The sequence below is a fragment of the Scleropages formosus genome, chromosome 2, assembly GCF_900964775.1.
Source record: "Scleropages formosus chromosome 2, fSclFor1.1, whole genome shotgun sequence".
NCBI lineage: Eukaryota > Metazoa > Chordata > Actinopteri > Osteoglossiformes > Osteoglossidae > Scleropages > Scleropages formosus.
Genome location: NC_041807.1, coordinates 16163373 through 16182279, shown reverse-complemented (window position 1 = coordinate 16182279; position 18907 = coordinate 16163373). Strand labels below are relative to the sequence as shown.

At 45.1% G+C, this 18907-nt stretch overlaps 1 protein-coding gene across 3 annotated transcripts in view; it reads left to right on the top strand.

Moving 5' to 3' along the window:
• Positions 1 to 11287: 11287 nt before the first annotated feature.
• The window catches only part of LOC108931402 (A disintegrin and metalloproteinase with thrombospondin motifs 20), a 71036-nt gene continuing 63416 nt past the window's right edge, over positions 11288 to 18907 (top strand). For all 3 annotated transcript variants that reach the window (XR_003797397.1, XR_003797398.1, XM_018747154.2), the window contains exons 1-3: positions 11288 to 11462; positions 11644 to 12005; positions 16030 to 16198. Coding sequence is in view for 1 of the 3 variants with exons in the window: in XM_018747154.2 (XP_018602670.2) it covers positions 11369 to 11462; positions 11644 to 12005; positions 16030 to 16198 (625 nt within the window). In the remaining 2 variants the exon portion in view is untranslated. The remainder of the gene's footprint in view (positions 11463 to 11643; positions 12006 to 16029; positions 16199 to 18907) is intronic.

The following is an 18907-nucleotide window of genomic DNA, read 5'->3' as shown; positions in this document are numbered from 1 at the left end:
ACTTCATTCATCTCTTTAATCTCACTGTCAGTTTAGCTTTAAAACATAATCCTTTGTTTTTCCTCTGTCAAACAGTGTTGTATCTGGTGGACAAATGTAATCTTCTGCTGACCTCTATTCAGCTTTACTAAGTTATCTTGTTTTGCATGCATTTGAAAGATGCTTTGTGGTTATTCACCTTTTTTCTATCCGCATTCTTGGCGTACGAAAGACCACCAGTAAAAATCGAATGTTTACACAGCAAAGGGCAGCAAATGTGGAGACGTGCTTTAAACAATTCCCGCGTGACATTCCCAAATTTGCACCTACTCCATTGGTCAAGGAGCAGCGCTGTGACAAAACCTACCACTTTAGTTGATCGTCAATCACTCTACAAAGTGATTCTTTTCTTCAAAGCGGTGGTGTTAGAATTAAAGACCAAATGAATGGCCTGTACCTGTCAAATGTCATGTCCTGCACTTTAATTCCAAGGTTAGAGACAACCCCCATAATTCCCTTTCCACCATATGACTTTCTTGCTGTTCTCACAGCTCCATAGACAGACCAGATGGGCTTTGGAGCAGATACTCAGCGCTGAAATCCGGCCCTCCGGGGCCTTCGCCCCACCAAATTACACAGCTAAAGTCATTATTCGCTTTATTGAGCAAATTTGGTATGTTTTCCGAAGGCCTTAAGTAGTTTACAATTGGGAGACGTGGCTGTGCCGCACCGGGTCCTTCCTTTCGTTCCCTCCCTCCTGGGAATGGGGCTGCCTGCCATGTGAGGCAAGCAATGGAGGCCAACTGGTGCTCTGTGCTCCAGGAGCCACAACTTACTCATATGGTACCAGTGAAAAGTTTGATTGCTTTTGCTTGAAACCTTTTTTTTCATAACTGATGATGTTTTACAAGCAGGTCATTAGTTTTTTATTCTCTTATTAACAGGACAGAATTGGGTCACAACAACGTAAAGACAGAGTCAGCGTACCAAGGAAATGCAAATAAATATAGTGGTAAAAGGTTAAAATATTTACCAGGGGTGGTTGTGTAGCACTGTCTAACAAGATCCAAAAAAGTGACCTCATCTTCCAGAATCTTCCAGAATTCATCTGTTATCCTACAGCTTAAGTATTAACTTTTCTAACGGAAGAAGGGTAGATACTTAAGTCAACCACATATTTGTGAAAGGGGTCCAGGTCATTTGTCTAAAATGTCCTTCACTTTATTTCTTAACCAGATGGTTCTTACACAGCTCTGAAGTGTGTTTTGGGTCACTGTCTTGCGGAAGACTGAAGGACCGCCCAAGTAGCCATAACCCTGATGGAATGGCATGTCTCTGAAGTGTGCTGTGATGACCATGCTGGTCGAGGTCATCAATGACCATGAAGCCATGCTGGCTAAGATCTCCATCAGTGTTGCCAGCAAAACAGCCCCACACCATTATATTGTCTCCTCCTTGCTGGACAGCCGGAATCATACAGGCACAGCTTGTGCGCTCCCCCTTCTATTCATCTTCCAAACATCAGCTAGTATTATCACCAAATGTTTATATACCATTGTTAACTTTCAGAAGTACTGTACTTTTAACAGCATGATATTTACACACTGGAATTCGGTTGAATCAAATTTTTGTGAAGAGCAAAGTGTGATGAATTAATACTGGAGCCTCAGACACTTTTCAAGGTTCTTGGCAAGGACATGGAGTCATCCCAAGCAAAGAAAATGTGAGACCTCAGAAATAAGGTTGAAACTTTAGAGTTTCCCAAATTTCCTAATGTATCTCTCCTATGAATATGTTAAGTGGTACCTCTGTTTCAGGGCACCATGGGCTGCACAACTGGATATTGGTTTGATCCCTACTCAGTCTGTGTGGAATTTTAGTGTTCTCTCTGTGTTTGAGTGGGTTTCCACTGGCTGCTTTGGCTTCCTTCCACAGGCATGTGTTTCAAGTAAATGGGAGCTCCAAACTCCACTTTTTAAGTGCATGTGTCAGTGGATCAGTGTATGTGACTACACTATGATAGGCTGGTCTGGTGTGTACCCTGACTTAGACTATCATGTTTCTAGAATATGCTATAGATCACCGTGGTGCTCCCTTACAATGAATGGTTATGAAAAGTGAGTGAATGGGTGAGTAAGTGAGTACGTCTATTTCGTTACCTCTATATACCCAGGTCCCTTTCGCCTGGGCTTTCTTGTGGTCCTTCACTTATTCAAACTCAAAAATTACTACTCCGCTTTCCTATGTTCAGAGACTGTCCCCAATTTCTTGGACTGTAGATTCATCACATCCCATGTGGCCACTTTAACAAAGGTCCAATTAATTAATGTAGAGGATGATAGGAGTAGATGCCATTTTAGTCATTTAATGGGCATCAGCATTCAGATGTGCTCCTATATCCTTCTGGTTATTTTAATTTATTTTGTTGTTTCTTTTTTCCAATATTTGGTTTATTTTCAACTTTAGTCGCATAATGGGCCCCAAAGAAGAAAATAAAATGTAAACAGATACTGTAAAATCTTGAAAAGAACTTTGTGAAATTTAGCAGAAAAGCATATGGTTTTCCGTGTACACTTGGAAGTGTTGGATCGTACTGAGCAAATAAATATTCGTAAATCTGTGAAATTACCAAGGTCAACAGTACATGCAACATTTTTTTAAAAATATGCAGAATAAATGCTGAAGCAGTAATTGGCAGTTCTAACTTAACTTGGGGTAAATATCTAATTTTAAAAATGAATATGTCAGTATTAACCATATTTCTGATTGTTTGATGAAATTTATTCTCTTTTCATCACATAGTGTTGCTCATGGTTAAATATGGGTTATACATGTTTAGCGCTCTCTCTGCGTGAACATTGTTTTATCCAAGATTCAGATATAATTTTTCCCATAAGAAATTATTGGACCAGTGTGATCGGTATTATATGATGAAAGCTACTGGCACTTTGACTTGATTATTTGTTGAATATGTTGTTTGTATGTTGAATATGACTTAGCTTCTAAAGCTTTTAATATGGACAATGTGAATGACCCTTTTAAAAGACCCTAACGGTGTCTTCTGATACTAATAGACAAATATCTGTGATCCTGCCAGATATAACAACGGCCACTAATCCAGTGTAGGAAAATACTTTTTTAGGGGCACCCTATAAAATACTGTAAAGCAAATGTGTGTCCATTTATGAAGATGTAGGGAGAGGGCCTGTTCTCCATAAATTGCTAAGTAATGAAGTTGTTCTCCTCCGTGCTTGCTGTCGAGGGCTGTTTCCTACCCAGTGTCAGCGTCACGTCCCTTAATGTGAACCACATTTGCCGAGGTCAGGTGCAGTAATGTAGAGCAGACATGAGGCTCTGTCCCCCACCCAGTCCAACTGAGTGGTGTGCAATGGCCCACCCTGCGCCATCGGGATCTTCGGCCAGCATGGTGACAGTAGCAGACACAAGCGTAGCTGTACTGTCATGACGCCTGTGGGTATGCCAGTCCTGTCACGGCCCAGAGTTCCTCAAGGGGCTTTTGTATGGCGCTGGGCCCATTGTCCGAGTACACGAGGACTGGGCGGGGTGGCGCGCCGAAGCCCTGCTCTATCACTGTGGGAGTTCTCCTGCCGCATCCCTCCTTGCCTAAAAGCACCCCTATGCAGGCCTTTGCTTCCTGTGCCGACAGAGTGCCCCGTCCCGCAGAGCAAGGGGCTCAGCGCACAGAAAACAGACTGGCAGGTCGCTGAATAGGCACTGAAGTTTGAATAAGCACCTCATCAAAAACGGTAACGGGTGGTCCAGCGCTGTCACATTGTCCCGCATGGGACCAAAACATCCAAAGGGACATTCACGCGCTGTCACCCCACACAATAACCTGTGAAAATTACATTTGGGCTCCAGACTTCCTGTGAGCACCTTGTGTTCTGGTGCCTTTGCTGGCTTTCCCAAGCAGCGTCTTTCAATGTGTCAAGTTGAATCTGAGGTCTTTGTGAACACCTCCAGCGTACAGACCGCTTCCCAACCCCGAGCACCTCCTCAACCCTGAGTCGTTAACATGCTGCAGTTCTGCCATCAAGTGCAGAAGTAAACGTTAATGCATAAAATTGTAATGAAATTGTGCATAAAATGCATACTATATAAAATGACTGGCTTTAACTCTGTTTTTACCTCATGGTGGGTTGTGATGACAGAATTCAGAGCGTGGCCCGCTTGGTCCATGTGATTTTAGTTAGTCCACACTCTCTACTCTCCTGTTCGATGTGAGCACAACTATCGAAGAGCCTGCATTTTTGGAGAAATCCAACATGCTTTCTAGCACTCATTCATCTTCCCAGAATCCCTCAGCCAGAAAGTTCTGAAGTTAATTTTTAAAGTTTACTCACTTAGTGATGCGTAAACATCTGACCCAACTTCAACCTGTTGTCATTTTTCAAATAGCTTGACTTTGTGCCATAGTTAGCAGTTAATTTATGGATCGGGGAGAAGTTCCTTTCATTAAAAGGATTTTCAAGTGCATTATAATGAAAGCACAATTCATTTTTATAAACCAGATGAAGGAGAGGGTACAAGGGGTGCTGTGGAAAGCGTGAGGGCAGATGAAGCCAAGGTGCTGACTGAACAGATGGGATTGAAAATGAAGACCACCTGGTCTGAAGGCAAGCCCCTCGCAGCCCTCCTTGGAGAAGACCTGCAGACTCGCTGCACATTTACACAGTTTGGATCAGGTCTGGACACTGTTTCAGCTTTGTTTCTTTGAGGGGAGGGTTTTGGTAGTGTAAGAAGAAACCCTGTTGGTAAAAACTTAGGATTACCAGTTAAGATAACATTCGGACACCATGGGTACAGATATAATTAAATCACACAGCACCGTGTTTTGTTTTCCAAGAAAATATGCTACACAATGTAAGGAGGCTGTTTATGAGTTTGGCTGACCTGCTGTCTATTGAAAAATTGCCAGTAAGTTGTCGTTGCTTCATTTGAAACGATGACAAAAAGTGTGATTAGACGCGATCTAAAAGGCTGATATTCAGATGTATTTTGGTCTTTTTCCTCTAGCATGAAATTGTGCACACGTGGGTACAAACACAGTGCATGTGCACGCATTCGCAGATAGGCGCATGGATCATGGGCAGTTCATAGAGGTCACACCCCAATCTGTGTTTGCTGGAGGCCATAGCAGGTCCCTGAGTGGAAAGAGGTGGAGGATGCGGTGAACCCTCACTGCGGTATACTTCATTTCAAACAGTGTGAAAAATTGATTTTCTTTGCTGGGACACTAGAACTCGAAATAATGCCCTGAAATTTTCACAATTAATTAATGCAGCATGACCAGAGTTACAGTACGGGAAAGCACAGTTGTCATAGCACTGCCTCATGCCCCCCCTGCTGGGACTTTGGAAATCCTTGTGCTTTCTTACCCCCAAGTGATATTTAATCCTTTACCTTGGCATCCCTGTGTCAGTTATTTTTAATTTAACTTTATTTTTGAAGTGATCTGTCTGGAAAGGAGCTATTGTCTGGATGTTGTCCTCTGGCGACTTGGTCCAGACGCTGCAGGCAGTGAATCATGCTGTACCGTAGTCATTTGTAATAATGACTTTATCCTTCCTATTTTTTTTTCCAGAGTCTGGACAATGCCAATGAAATATAAGAAGTCACTGAGCAGTTAAATGCTGTGTTTTGAATTACATCTAAGAAAATTACAGCAAGGCCTAGTTAAAAGCAGATGATCCACAGTTGTTTGTGCATCAACGGTGCGATAGGCAATATGCCATTCTCACCCGGGAGTCAGGGTGTATTCCCACTGAGTCTGCAGGTCAGCATCTTTCAGGAAAAGAGAGAAACTTGGTTCTATTTACCTTATTTTATCCTGGTCTCAGAGAGATTCATAGCATCATGCTTTGATGGAAGCTCTGAGATTCTCTCTGCGTGTGAGCTCCTTCAACGCAAGCGATATGGGAATGGGGGCTGGTTAAAGCAGACTCTGAGGACAGGGACCTGAGTCCTCTCCGCTCCCTGGGGCTCGTTGCACCCCCTCTTTATTTTTGTTTCGGGTCACAAACAGAGCAGCGGTTGTTCTGCAGCCGGGTGCGAGGGCGTTTGCAGGCATTCTGCCTTCCTCACTTCCTTTGTTAATAGTTTGCAGCATCGTAGACACAGGGACCAAGTACAACAAACAAAGAAAAATATCTTTTTGAAAACAAAAAGCATTTTGAAGGAGTCACTCCATGTCTGATTTAATTTCCTCTGCATTTCCACTCTAGCCAGGCATTCGGAACCCTGCAGATACCAGTGGTGGGTAACAGTGGCACGGTGGAAACGACAGATAATGTAAATAACTTACTTTTTAAAAAAACACTGACTGGAGTCTATAATGCCATATGAAGAACTCTGATGTATGTGCCCTTTAGCATTCACATATGACCTGCCTGTCTTGTCTGGAGCAACCCATGTAAGTACCCATTCTAACATTTATTTGTTTAGCAGATGATTCTCTCCAAAGCTACTTCCAATGAACTCTATGTAGTGTCATCAGCCCACACACCTTATTCACCAAGGTGACTTACACTGCTAGATACACTACTTACACTGGGTCACTCATCCATACATCAGTGGAACACACACACTCTCTCTGTCACTCACACACTATGGGGGAACCTGAACAGCATATCTTTGGAGTGTGTGGGGAAAACCAGAGCACTCAGAGGAAACCCTTGTCTGTGAAGAACAGGCAAACTCCACACAGACTGAGCAGGGATCAAACCCACATCCTCTCGCACCACCCAGGGGCTGTGAGACAGCAGCACTACTCACTGTGCCACCATGCCACCCCATAGTAAGCACGGTGAGCAACGGTGCAGACCCCATCACTTAGAGCCAGTTGAAAAGGAAGCAGAGGCTCGGACCTCTGCCCTGCTCTGGGACTGAGCAAAGTTAGAGCGGTCTTTCCTTGTGAGGTCATTGAGAAGGTTTTTATGACTCTCACCATGCTAAATATGGGCCGGACAGAAAATGGTTGAGGCACTGGAGCTAAGAATTTACAGCTGTTGATAGCATACATCATCGACTGCTTTCCTGGGACGCGGAGAGCAGTCCAGTTATTGTAGGATCGGTCTAACAGCGTACCCGAACCCTGGATCTGCGCAGCTTTTACCATGCATTAGTTTTTTTTACTGTAATTATTGCTTCCCTATTGACTGTTTTTTCTTATTGAAGAATTACCCCTTTTTTTCCCTGTGTAATGAAACCACTGCTTGATTTTAGAATGAAAGCAGATTAAAGTCAAAATGATTTACAGATATAATATCTTGTACAATGGAGAATACAAAATGCCCTGAGGAACAACAGCTGAGACAGAAAAATGAAAATGACATCCTCATTGGAAAGTGGATGATCACAGGTAGGCCTTTGAGAGCATGAAGAGGGGTAATGAAGCCATGAGTGACACCCATCGGAGGGCAGGGGGCTGGGAGGTCACGTGCCTCCCTGAGAGCTGTGGGGAAATCAAGACGATCTCATATGTGAAGCAGCCAGCTGGTCCCTCCCACCCAAATTCTGCCATTTCCCCATGTAACCTGATACTACACAAAAATACTTGAGCGTATCCCAGTCCGGTCGAGCAGCTGGGGCTGCTAGCGCCTGGCCATGCAGGTCTGGACCACAAACCTGTTTGAAATCTGACTGTCTACTGTGTATTGCATAACGAAATATGGTAAACATTTACTTTGCAAAGAAAAATGTTTTATGTTTTGCAGAATCATGAAGAACAGTGACTGACTGGAGTTACACCACCCCACCACTTTGCACTCTGTGATTCCGGGATAGGCTGTGGACAGCCACGACTCTGTTCAGAACAAGTGGTTATCAAAAGTGAATGGCTGAGAGAAAATCAGAACATTATAATAGGCAGGTTTCATGATTATTAAATTGTGTATTTTTCATCTATGTTATAGGACACAATAAGCCACATGAGTTCTATGTTTATGATCTTTTTCAAGCCATCTAGATTTTTGCAAACTCCTGTAGTTATGAATGTACACAACATAAATTTTTAGAATCACAATCTAGAGCACTCACAAAACTGGCTCCTCTTATCTTTTTCCATAGTATCATTAATAAAGAGAGTCATTCATTGAAAACATAAAAAAAGCATATAAGACCACTGGATGTATAGAAAGCAGAAGTGATGCACTTCCAGGATGTAATCAGAGATGGAGGATCAGTGGAAGAAATGGAATTGGAGGCGTATTCTCTACCGCTGCTTATGTAGGGAGGATAAGCTTAATTTAATGGAACTGTTCAACTCAGGTCAACCCCCGTGAATCCAACCCCCCAGCTCTCCCATGCTGAACTCATATGGACTGAGCTTATTTAGATTAGGAAGCGACAAGAAAAGAAGAGAAGATAGCATTGTACTAGTATATCTGTAACACTATCACCTCCTGAACCTAGCATGGACTTCATCTCCACTGTCTACTATATTCAGCTATCAGAAGATGCATTAAAAGAATGAAAATTTCCTCAGTGTTATCCATATACCACAAAGCTAACTTCTGAATGACATGAAACCTGGTCTATCAGTATCAGATCAGTCTTTCAAGGGAAGGTTAGGAGTAGTCCAACCAAAATTCAACCATATTGGTTTTAATGCACTTCAGTCCATTTTTACAAAGTATTCTCAACAGGGTGAAATAGATCATATAACAGCTGAGCAGCAGTGACACAGAGGTGGTAAAAGAAAACCAAGAGACAAAGACAATGGTTTGGAAACAGTAATTATGTAAGCCAACTGGCAACACAAAGACAAACACCCAACACAAAGAAAGGGAGAAAAATAAACCTGTTGGGGTCAAATACCACTGGCTGCCCACAACTAATGGGAATTCTGGAGCATTACAACTTGGGAAGTTTCTCCCATTCTTCCTTGCAGATCCTCTCAAGCACTGTTAAGTTGGATGGGGTGTCAATGAACTGCAATCTTCAGGTCTCCCCAAAGAGTTCATGTCCAGGTTCTGGCTGAGCTAGACAAGGACATTCAGAGACTTGTTCCGAAGCACTCCAGTGTTGTCTCAGCCGTATGGTTTGGATCACTGTAATGCTGAAAGGTACATCTTTGCCCTGGTCCAAATGCGCTCTGGAGCAAGTTTTCTTCAAGGACCTCTTTCCATTTGGCCCTCTTCATCTTTCCCTCAGACCTTAACCAGTCTCTCAAATCCTGCCACTGAGAAATATCACCACAACATGATACTGCCACCACCATGCTTCATCGGAGGGATGGAATTAACCAAATGATGAGAGGTACCTAGTTTTTGCTAGACATAGCATTTGGCAATCAGGCCAAAGACTTAAATTTTTGTCTCATCAAACCAGAAAATCCTTTTTTCTTATCCTCTCAGAGTCCTTTAAGTACCGTTTACCAAACCCCAAGTGGCCATCACATGACTTTGGTTTCTATCTGGTTACTCTATCATAGAGACCTACTAGATGGAGTGCTACAGAGACTGTTGTCCTTCTTGCAGGTTTTAAGAGAACCATATTAAGTTCTAAAACACACCCTGGATAGGGCACCAGTCCATCGCATGGTATCCACACAGACACACCCATGGCAATTTAGTCAGCAATTCACCGAAACTGCATCTCTTTGGAGTGTAGGAGGAAACCAGAGCATTCGGAGGAAACCCACGAAGACACAAAGAGATCATGCAAACTCCACAGAGGGGGATCAAACCGACGTTCTCTCACACCATGCAGGCACTGCGTTCACCATGTTGTAAGATGTCTGTGTTAATATATCTGTGTCTATAAACACTGTGCAAGGGAACAGACACAATGTTGCGGTTTCAAGTCCCATGAGTGGGCCCTTATATTGGGTCCTAAATGAGGGCGTAGTTCAACGGTCACACCTTGCATGTGTGTAGTCTGTGGTGGTGCTGTGTATATATTAATATCGGAGTGGCCATGTTAAAGAGACAAAGAGGTTCTTTGAGAATTCTAGAAGGTCTCCCTGCCAAAGAGGTCCTATGTAGAAAAACAGAGGATGTTTTAACATGTTTACTCTTGATTTAGAGCAGTGTCAACTGTGAATGTACATTTTCCATTCTTTTATTATTTACAAGTCAGTTATGATTTACGTTTGTGGCAGAGATGTGCTGAATGCTTGATTATGAGCGCAGACAATGGGATTCTGGAAAGTGTAATTTTTTTTAATTGCTTTGTCACAAACAATATAGAAAACCACAACGGGATTTCAAATTTAACTGTCAGCTTAACTATACACTACGGATGTTTATTGACCTTTTTCACGGGGCCTGCAAAAATCGTGGAAATCTGTGCCTGCCCAATACTCACTACTGTGTATTTTGTTCTTAGAATTATTTCGTCATTTAATATTGTCGCGATTAAGTGACGCAGCTCAGAACAGGTTCAAAAAGAGGGATTAAAGGTTTGAATGTCACACCAGGGAGGCGCATTGAAGAGCAGGAGCATAAAGGGCACTTTCCATATTCAGAAATGAATCTACTTGATTCGGCTGAACACGCATTTGCAGCTTTTCGTTCTTCGGAACGGTATGACACCCGGGGAGCGCGTGCGTCACGCCGCTGGGAAATACTGAGGGCGCGAGCTTCACACCTACACAACCGCGCGCCTAAGTAAATACTTTCATTCGCTGCCGTGCCGCCTGTCAGTCTCCTTGTCGTACACTTGTGCCTCGTCCACATTGAGGGAGCCCGTACACGAGGACCCGGCGCAGCTCGGGTCGGGAAGGGGGCCCGTGACCGCAGGAGCCGCGAGAAACGCAGCCTCTCGCCGCCTAAACTCGGAGTTAACGGTCGAGCAATTTATACGCGCGAGGACAGAGGTTTTCTTTCCCGGTCACCTCAGCGCGGTGCACGCTGTCCGCGGGGGCGTGCATGGAAAAGATGGAGCTTGCCCTCACGTTTAATGCGAGATGCGGAGGAGAACTTGTGATTGGCGAGGCTGGCCCGGGGGGCGTTCCGCCCGTTTGATGTGGGCCGAAGCCTGCGGTTGCTGGGGGAGGTGCCGGCACTCTGCGGGTTTCTATGGATGGCTGAGGGGGCGCCGTGGAAGTTGGCCCGCGACTCCCTTCCTTTCGCACACGTTCAGCGCACGTAGGCAAGCGGTCGCTCGGGATGCGCGGCGAGCGGGGTGCGTTTGCGGGACGCCGGGGAGCGGGCGCGCGCGCGCGCGCGCTGCTGCGATGAGGCCCGCGCGCGGCTGCTGGGGGAGACTCGCGCTGCACGGAGGAGCCTCTGCGGAGCCCGCGAGCTGCCGCCGCCGCCGCCGCCGCCGCCGCCGCCGCCACCGCTGCTGCTGCTTTTGCTGCTGCTGACCGGCCGGCCGGCGAGAGCGGGGGTTGCGCTGGCCCCGCACCGGCGTACAGCCAACCATGCAGTGCGCGCTCTGGCTGCTCGGGCTCGCGTGTCACCTCTCAGCCGTGTTGGGCATGATTTCACCGGAGTACCGACTGCACCCCCAGCAAGGTAACGCGACCGTTTGAATTGAGCGCGGAAACTAGTAAGTCAGTCAGTAGTCAGTCAGTCAGTGTGGACGGCTTTTTAGAACAACTTGCACCCTGGACGGGACGGCTTACGGCTTTCAAATGATTAATGGTATTATTGACCTTTATTTATTCTGACTTGAGCCCGATTCCTCTTCCTGCAGAGACCTTCATCAGACAGCTGTCATCCTACGAGATCGTCACCCCGCAGCGCGTCAACGACTTCGGCGAGACTTTCGCGCACGCGCTGCACTACCGGCGAAGGCGGCGGAGCGCGCGCGCCGCGGTGCCCGTCTCGCGCGCGCACTACCGCGTGGACGCGTTCGGCCAGCGCTTCCACCTGAACCTGACGGCGGACTCGGCGTTCATCGCGCCCTCGTACGCGGTGACGCACCTGGGAGCGCGGCGCGCCAACGGGAGCGAGCCTCGGGGAGGCGCCGGCAGGGACATGAGGCACTGCTTCTTCTCCGGACACGTGAACGGGGAGCCCGAACACAGGGCTGTGTTCAGTTTATGCACTGGCCTTGTGAGTATCTCGCCACCAGCCCCCACTACGCACTTGGATACATCATGTATCAGCGTTGAAACTTATTCCAGCGCCGCCGAATTCCACGCGTGTCCCTCATGGCGTTGTGGACAAGCTGAGAGCTCCTGTCACTGTGCCAAGGAGTGAACGGATCTCCACTTCTAATAGTTATTATGCTCTTTGTTATGACACTCTCCACTGCTGTGCTATTATTATTATTATTATTATTATTATTATTATTGGCGATGATAATGATGATGATGATAATAATAATAATAATAATAATAATAATAATAATAATAATAACCTGTGTGAAGGGGTTAGTGAGTGTGTGGACATGTGGCTTCCCTGCAATGGACTCTCATCCCCTCCAGGGTGTACGCCCCTCAGCCGGTGACTCCAGGACCGGCTCCAGACCCTTAATGAAAATAGATGGATGGATATTATTAACACATTATATTTATAAAACTTATCCATGTATATAGCTGCCACATTAGTTAGGTAATGAACTTTGCAATGATTTCACCATTTCAACTGCAGGTCTCTTTTTTTGCGGTATCAGTTCAGGGTGAGTACCCTGATCAGGAGTGTGGTGGTAGAAGTGGGATTCCACCCGCCAACCATCTGATGGCAAGGTGGCAACCGTAATCAGGACACTGTCTTCTGTGTGTCAGTGTAGCCCATGACTGAAAGCTGCGTAGAGCGGAGGGAACATGGTGTGTAACAATCTTTCCAGATGACCCTGGGCATGTATCAGGTTTCTGCTTCAGGTGACTGTATAGCGGGGGTGCGGTGGCGCAGTGGGTCGGACCACAGTCCTGCTCTCCGGTGGGTCTGGGGTTCGAGTCCTGCTGGGGGTGCCTTGTGATGGACTGGTGTCCCGTCCTGGGTGTGTCCCCTCCCCCTCCAGCCTTACGCCTTGTGTTACCGGGTTGGCTCCGGTTCCCCACGACCCTGTATGGGACAAGCGGTTCTGAAAATGTGTGTGTGTGTGTGTATGACTGTATAGCAGGTGTTTGCTTTGTGTCTCTTTCCAAAAAGTGCTGTTGAAGCGCACGAGAAAATTTATGCTCACTTTTGGAACATTGTAATAACAGGTCTAATGAAGGAGGAAGTGGAATAGAAGACAGAGTAATACCTTAAACAATGATACGGTTTGACCGCGCAGAGAATTTCATCACAGCCCTGGTCATTGTGTATTTGCATATTGATCACATATCTATTTTATATTGTGTTCTTATTATTAATTATTATTTCTCTGGCTTCTAGCGGGCTTTGCCGAGTCCTGCTCTCTGGTGAGCCTGGGGTTCGAGTCCCGCTTGGGGTGCCTTGTGATGGACTGGCGTCCCGTCCTAGGTGTGTCCCCTCCAGCCTTACGCCCTGCGTTGCCGGGTTAGGCTCCCGCTTGCCGTGACCCCGCTTCGGAGAAGCAGCTTCAGCCAGCGTGTGTGTTCTCTGGCTCCTTTCTCCTTGAAAACTTATAATGTCACATGGTCACTTTACATTGTTTCATCTGTTTATACAGCAGGGTATTGAGGGTTTTCTTATGGTATCCAAGTTGAATGCTTTGATAAATGGATCAGAAGTAGCAGCAAGGATTCGAACCAGGATCGTTCACAGTGCGAAAACCCCTACACTACTGGGTGGCTGAAAGAAATAATGCATGCAGCCATGGGTTTGAACCTCGAAGTGGGGCATTATTTAACAAAAGCACATTTGGGACACCAAACAGGTAAGATGGTTTGGGCATTACTTTCGATGGATGTCTGGACCAGTTAATTGCAGAACAGTGTGTTTTTTTTCTTTTTTGCCTTTGTTGCCTCAGCCCAAAAGGAAGGTTAATATTTAAGGTGCATTTCAGCACCCATCTCTGAACAGCAGCCATTGTGGCTCTAGGTAGCGGGCAGTTTCAGCAAGCATAACTAAGAAATGGGAAACTGGCAAGACTGTTTCAAACTTGTCAAATTTCCAAAGGAGAGTACTTTTGTACTTTTGCTGAGATGTACGTCGCTTTGGACAAAAGCGTCTGCTAAATGAATAAATGTAAATGAGAGAGAATGACTAGTGACTGTAGCAATAAAATTTTTTGCGAGCACTCATTCTTTGTTAGGACATACAGTATCTGTGTTTCATTCTCTGTTTGTCTGCCGCTCGGTCTTCTGCTTTACGAACTCCAGGAAGTAGTTCAGATTTTTTTTTTTCTCCTTAATCGTATGATCGTGGGCTTGCGGAAGGCCGTTAAATCAGGGTCATCTGAAAAATACAGGTCCGGCGCTGGTGTGGTTTTTGACGTGTGACATTTCGTTCTTGAGGAAGATGACAGCTTCTGTTCTCACTTTGGTATAATTTTTTCAAACCTGGTAGAATTGCTGACTTCACCACCAAGTGATGATTTGCAGTAGGACTCTGGCTGTTATGTTTGTTTTATATGTTCCTTTGTGTTGCAGTGTTATTCAGAGTATTTTTCAGTTTTCTCACTCTGTTCTCATTACATTACTCTACTCTACTAGTTCAATATTCTAGAGATCAGTTTTCTTTTAGCCATAATTAAAAATCGTAAAAACTTACCATTTTCAAAGTTTAGTTAAATTATTTTATTTTGTTAACAAGGTCTCTATCCAGACTGAACTTTTATCGTTTAAAAACATTTGTCAAACAAGCAAACTTTTGCGTTCAGCTTTTTTTTTTCTTTTTTTTTTTTTTTTTTAATCAGAGGTGATGTGTGAGATGTTTCTTCATCTCGTCTTTTTTGAAACAATACTGTAACTGAAGATAAAAACCCATTCAATTTTTGCTGCATTCTCTTGGTCTGCTCATACATAGTTCTTTTTATTTTGAATTTTTAATTTTTATGCATCTATATTGCAGAGATTTTCTGCATATATATTGCAGAGTTTTTTTTTCATAAGAATATGGAAATACGAGCTTTATCTTAGACACTTTGCTGCTTGACAGGTGGTTTTTCCGCTTTTTCTCCTTCATTGAGACGGCAATAGGAATAGCTAGAATACGAGACATTCCAACTATCGGTATCCTGTTAAACTGTCCATGTGGAATTACGGCATTGGGAGGCTTAGTGTGCAGCATGGAATGAGCTCATGTTGAACTAAGCAGCTTTTTGGAGGTTTAATTTGGCAGGCTAATATTTGCATTTCCTTGACAGCAGTCACAGCTGGCTTTGAATAGAAGAAAAGGTAACACAGTTAAGAGATCATGAGAAAAGAACGTGTAACTAATGCTGCGGTGGCGGTTTTACTCATAGTTACTTGCTTTTCCAAGCTGAGGGTTGACATTTAAGTAGAGTGTTTGTAAACGTGACATGATTGCTGGGGGGGTGGTTTGAGTCTTTTTTTTGTTAAATATTTCAGTGTACCATCATGATGTAACAATGAAAAATTCAGTTAGGTTTAATGTCCTACCTTTGAAAAAGCTGAATGTTGCTCTTCACTTTTCTCTGAAGTAACTTACACTGTTAAGGTGCTGGCAATTATCTGTCCATTTACACAGCTGGATAATTTTACTGGCGTAACTTGCTCACGGGTACGACAGCTGGAGGTGGGATTTGAACCAACAACCTGTAGAGCCAAAGAGAGAAACTCTAACCACTTTGCTACCTGTCAGGAGTATAAGTTTAATGTAGGTTAACTGTGGAATTTTTTGGCTTAGCAACCTGTTATTTTACACTGTCTGCACCACCAGTGCATCAGACCAGCAGGTAGGGTGATATCTGCACTTATGCATTTATCAGCTTTCTGCTTTCTTATTGGGGCGCGGTGGCGCAGTGGGTTGAACCGGGTCCTGCTCTCTGGTGGGTCTGGGGTTCAAGTCCCACTTGGGGTGCCTTGCGATGGACTGGCGTCCCATCCTGGTTGTGTCCCATCCAGCCTTACGCCCTGTGTTGCTGGGTTTGACTCCGGCTCCCCGTGACCTCCTATGGGACAAGCGGTTCAGATGGTGGGTGCGCGTGTGTGTGCTTTCCTATTTCTGTCCAGACTGAACGCTTTGCACTCTCACTGTCTTCCAGATCGGGACGTTTACAAGCCAGAGCGGGGAATACTTTCTGGAGCCGCTGATGAGAGCGGAGGGGGATGATGAGTATGATGAAGAGCACAACAAGCCCCATCTGGTTTACAGGTATGAGAGGAAGAAGAGGAGCACCTTGGAGGAGCCGTCCGAGCCGTGTGCAACCCCAGGTACGCCCCCCCCCCCCCGTGCGCCTTTTCTTCACTCCATCTTTCTACATCACTGCTCAGCTGTGGCTTCAGCTATGAAGCATTTCTCTTAAGAGTCTTAAAGGCCCGATTCTTTTTTACGCTACTGGAATATGGCGAATGCTCCACAGACAGCCAGAACTGTTTTATTTCCATGGAATGCTGAGATTCATAATTTGAGGAAAGTGACAGTAATCCCCAAAGTTCATCTTACACATTTTTATAGCATTTTTGAACAGTCACACGGAAGAATTCAAAGACTTCATTTAAACTGAGTTGGTGGAAAGGACTCGGTTTGTGTGTTTGTGTTCCTTTTCGTTAGAATTGTTTATCGCCCCAGCCTCTTTGTAAAGGAGCAGACCATGAAAGGAGCCCCTTGCCGACATAGTTCATCATGACATGGGGTTCTGAAGATCGCTGAAGGCATCTTGGGGGGTGGTCACTGTGTTGATGTCATAAGCCTTTTATCTGTGGGGCGTTTGATTGGCTTATTGTCAGAACTTGTCATGGTGCATTGTTGGCCGGTGCTTCCAATGGTCTGCAGAATAGCTTGAATGACTTGAGAATCCAGTTGGTTTCCCTCAACTTGCTTTTTCACTTGCTTTTTTTCCACTTTATGATGGTAGGGACAAAAAATTTCTAGCCCACGTCAGCTGTTCTTGAGATTAAAATCTCAAAAGAACATTTTTACAACTTGATGCTCACGGTGGCGTCCACACTCTTCCTGTGGTCTACGATAGGGACACGTGCAGAAGTATTATAAGACGTAACCCTAATTGGCATCCGCTCCGATACCAGCCACTGGAATGTGCGGGACCTCGAGAAGCCATCAGGGAATATTTCTGATTTTGTTAGCAGTACAGCGCTGGAGTTAACAGTGTCTGCCCGTTTTTGAGTGCGTCCAAAGGACTTTAGCTGTGATGCGAGAGAGGCAGGGCAGTCCAGTGGCAATCATCAAAGAGCAAGGAGGGATTAGAGTAGATTGGCACTGCAGAACTGGTGGTGCTCCTGGCGTTGGCTCTGCACCCCATCAGATAGAACCCTCTCTAGATGCTGTGATAGTACAGGCTCTTTGAAGGCCCGGTGAGTGCCCCTCTCGGGAGAAATAAACACGGCTTTTGTAGTGTTCTTCTGCTGCAGAAACGGGACAAACGAGGTCCCTTGCTAATTGGCATTGTGATGAGAGATGTCTGGGGATTTGAACTTTGGTGGCTGCAAAGCCACTATGTTAGTCTGAAGAGAAAGCGTGAAACAGCCACACTTCCCTCTTGTGGAAAGTCCAGTTCAGTGCTGGAGATGCCCGTCTCACTCCCCTCACTTCATCACACTGAAATCACCAAATCCAGTGTGTGTGAAGTGTGGCAAAGTGAGACGGGCATCTCCAGCACTGAACTGGTGAGCGGACATTAAAAGCATTGGCGCATGGCAGCCTTACTCCTGGGAGACCTGCACCGTGACTTTTGGTGGACCCTTGGAATTTATTCCTCGTGACAAAGTCGGCATGACTTGCCAGCCACTGGTGATGCTTCCAGTGAATCAGTGCTCTGCAGTCATTGCTGGCATTGACCACCCTCTATAATGTTTGCATTGTGTTTTGTATTTCTACCACTCCGTTGCAAGAAAAAAAGGATCAACAATCTTTGAGTTTTACTGCGCTGATGTTACGATTGAAAACCGACTGTACGTTGGAGCCAACAGATCCTTCTGATGTTTTAGGTGTTCAGTGTAGATGCTTTTATGGGGTGCTGGATGGAAAAACAAACTCTGAAGGGCTTTAAAACTTGAACCTTTAGATCTTCTTGCCCTTAAGGCTTTGCTGCTGTTGTTCTTCGGCATTAGATTAATGATTCATCTGCCTCTCTTTCCATTCTCTATGTACAAAGTGAGTTCACTGACTGTTGCAATGAACTCTCCAGTTGAGCAGAAGCCATAATCACTCTCCCATGTCCCAGATTCTGGACTCTTCTTAACACAAACTAAGTCCTCTTCTGTGATTTGTACAACAGCAATTATTGTGTGGATGATTAACACTTTGGGAAATAATTTCCACGTCATGCCTGAGTTGGTGAGATCTGCTCTCTAAGCGAGCACGGTGGCCTTTAACGGTGGGATCACGTCTTGTAATGGGGGCTGTCGCTCGGCCTGAAGGCTCACGTTCTCGGTACTGTGTTAAAGGGGACCTTCAGAGAAAGAATCCCCATTAGGCAGTCTTGAGAAATTATTATTGCACGTTGCATAATGCCAGAACACCATATATTACGTCTCAAATGGGACTTGTGGTATGTACTGTACGTAGCTTTAATTACTTCAGTAAATGTAACTATGTTAAGTTATGCAGCTGGATTTTTTTGGCAGTGCAAGTCAATTTCCAGTCTCTGAAAAATGACAAACATAAGATGCCATATGATCAGAATTGCACCCAGCCTTGCCTAATTAATGAGGAGTTTATCTGGCGTGAAACTGGGTTTGAGAGGCACTCGGAGCCTGTCGGCTGTCCTTTCCCGTTGCTGTTGACTGCCCTTTGGTTGTCCGTGGAATCCGAGGGTGCGTTTGCCTATAGTTGTCGTTTGTTTTGACTTAGTGCTTTCCATTTTTGTTTTCATTTGTCAGCTTCCATGAAGCAACTGCGGTGTCTTCATTCAAACCCTGAACTACCATATTTTACCACTTTTTGTTGAGTCTACTGTCTGG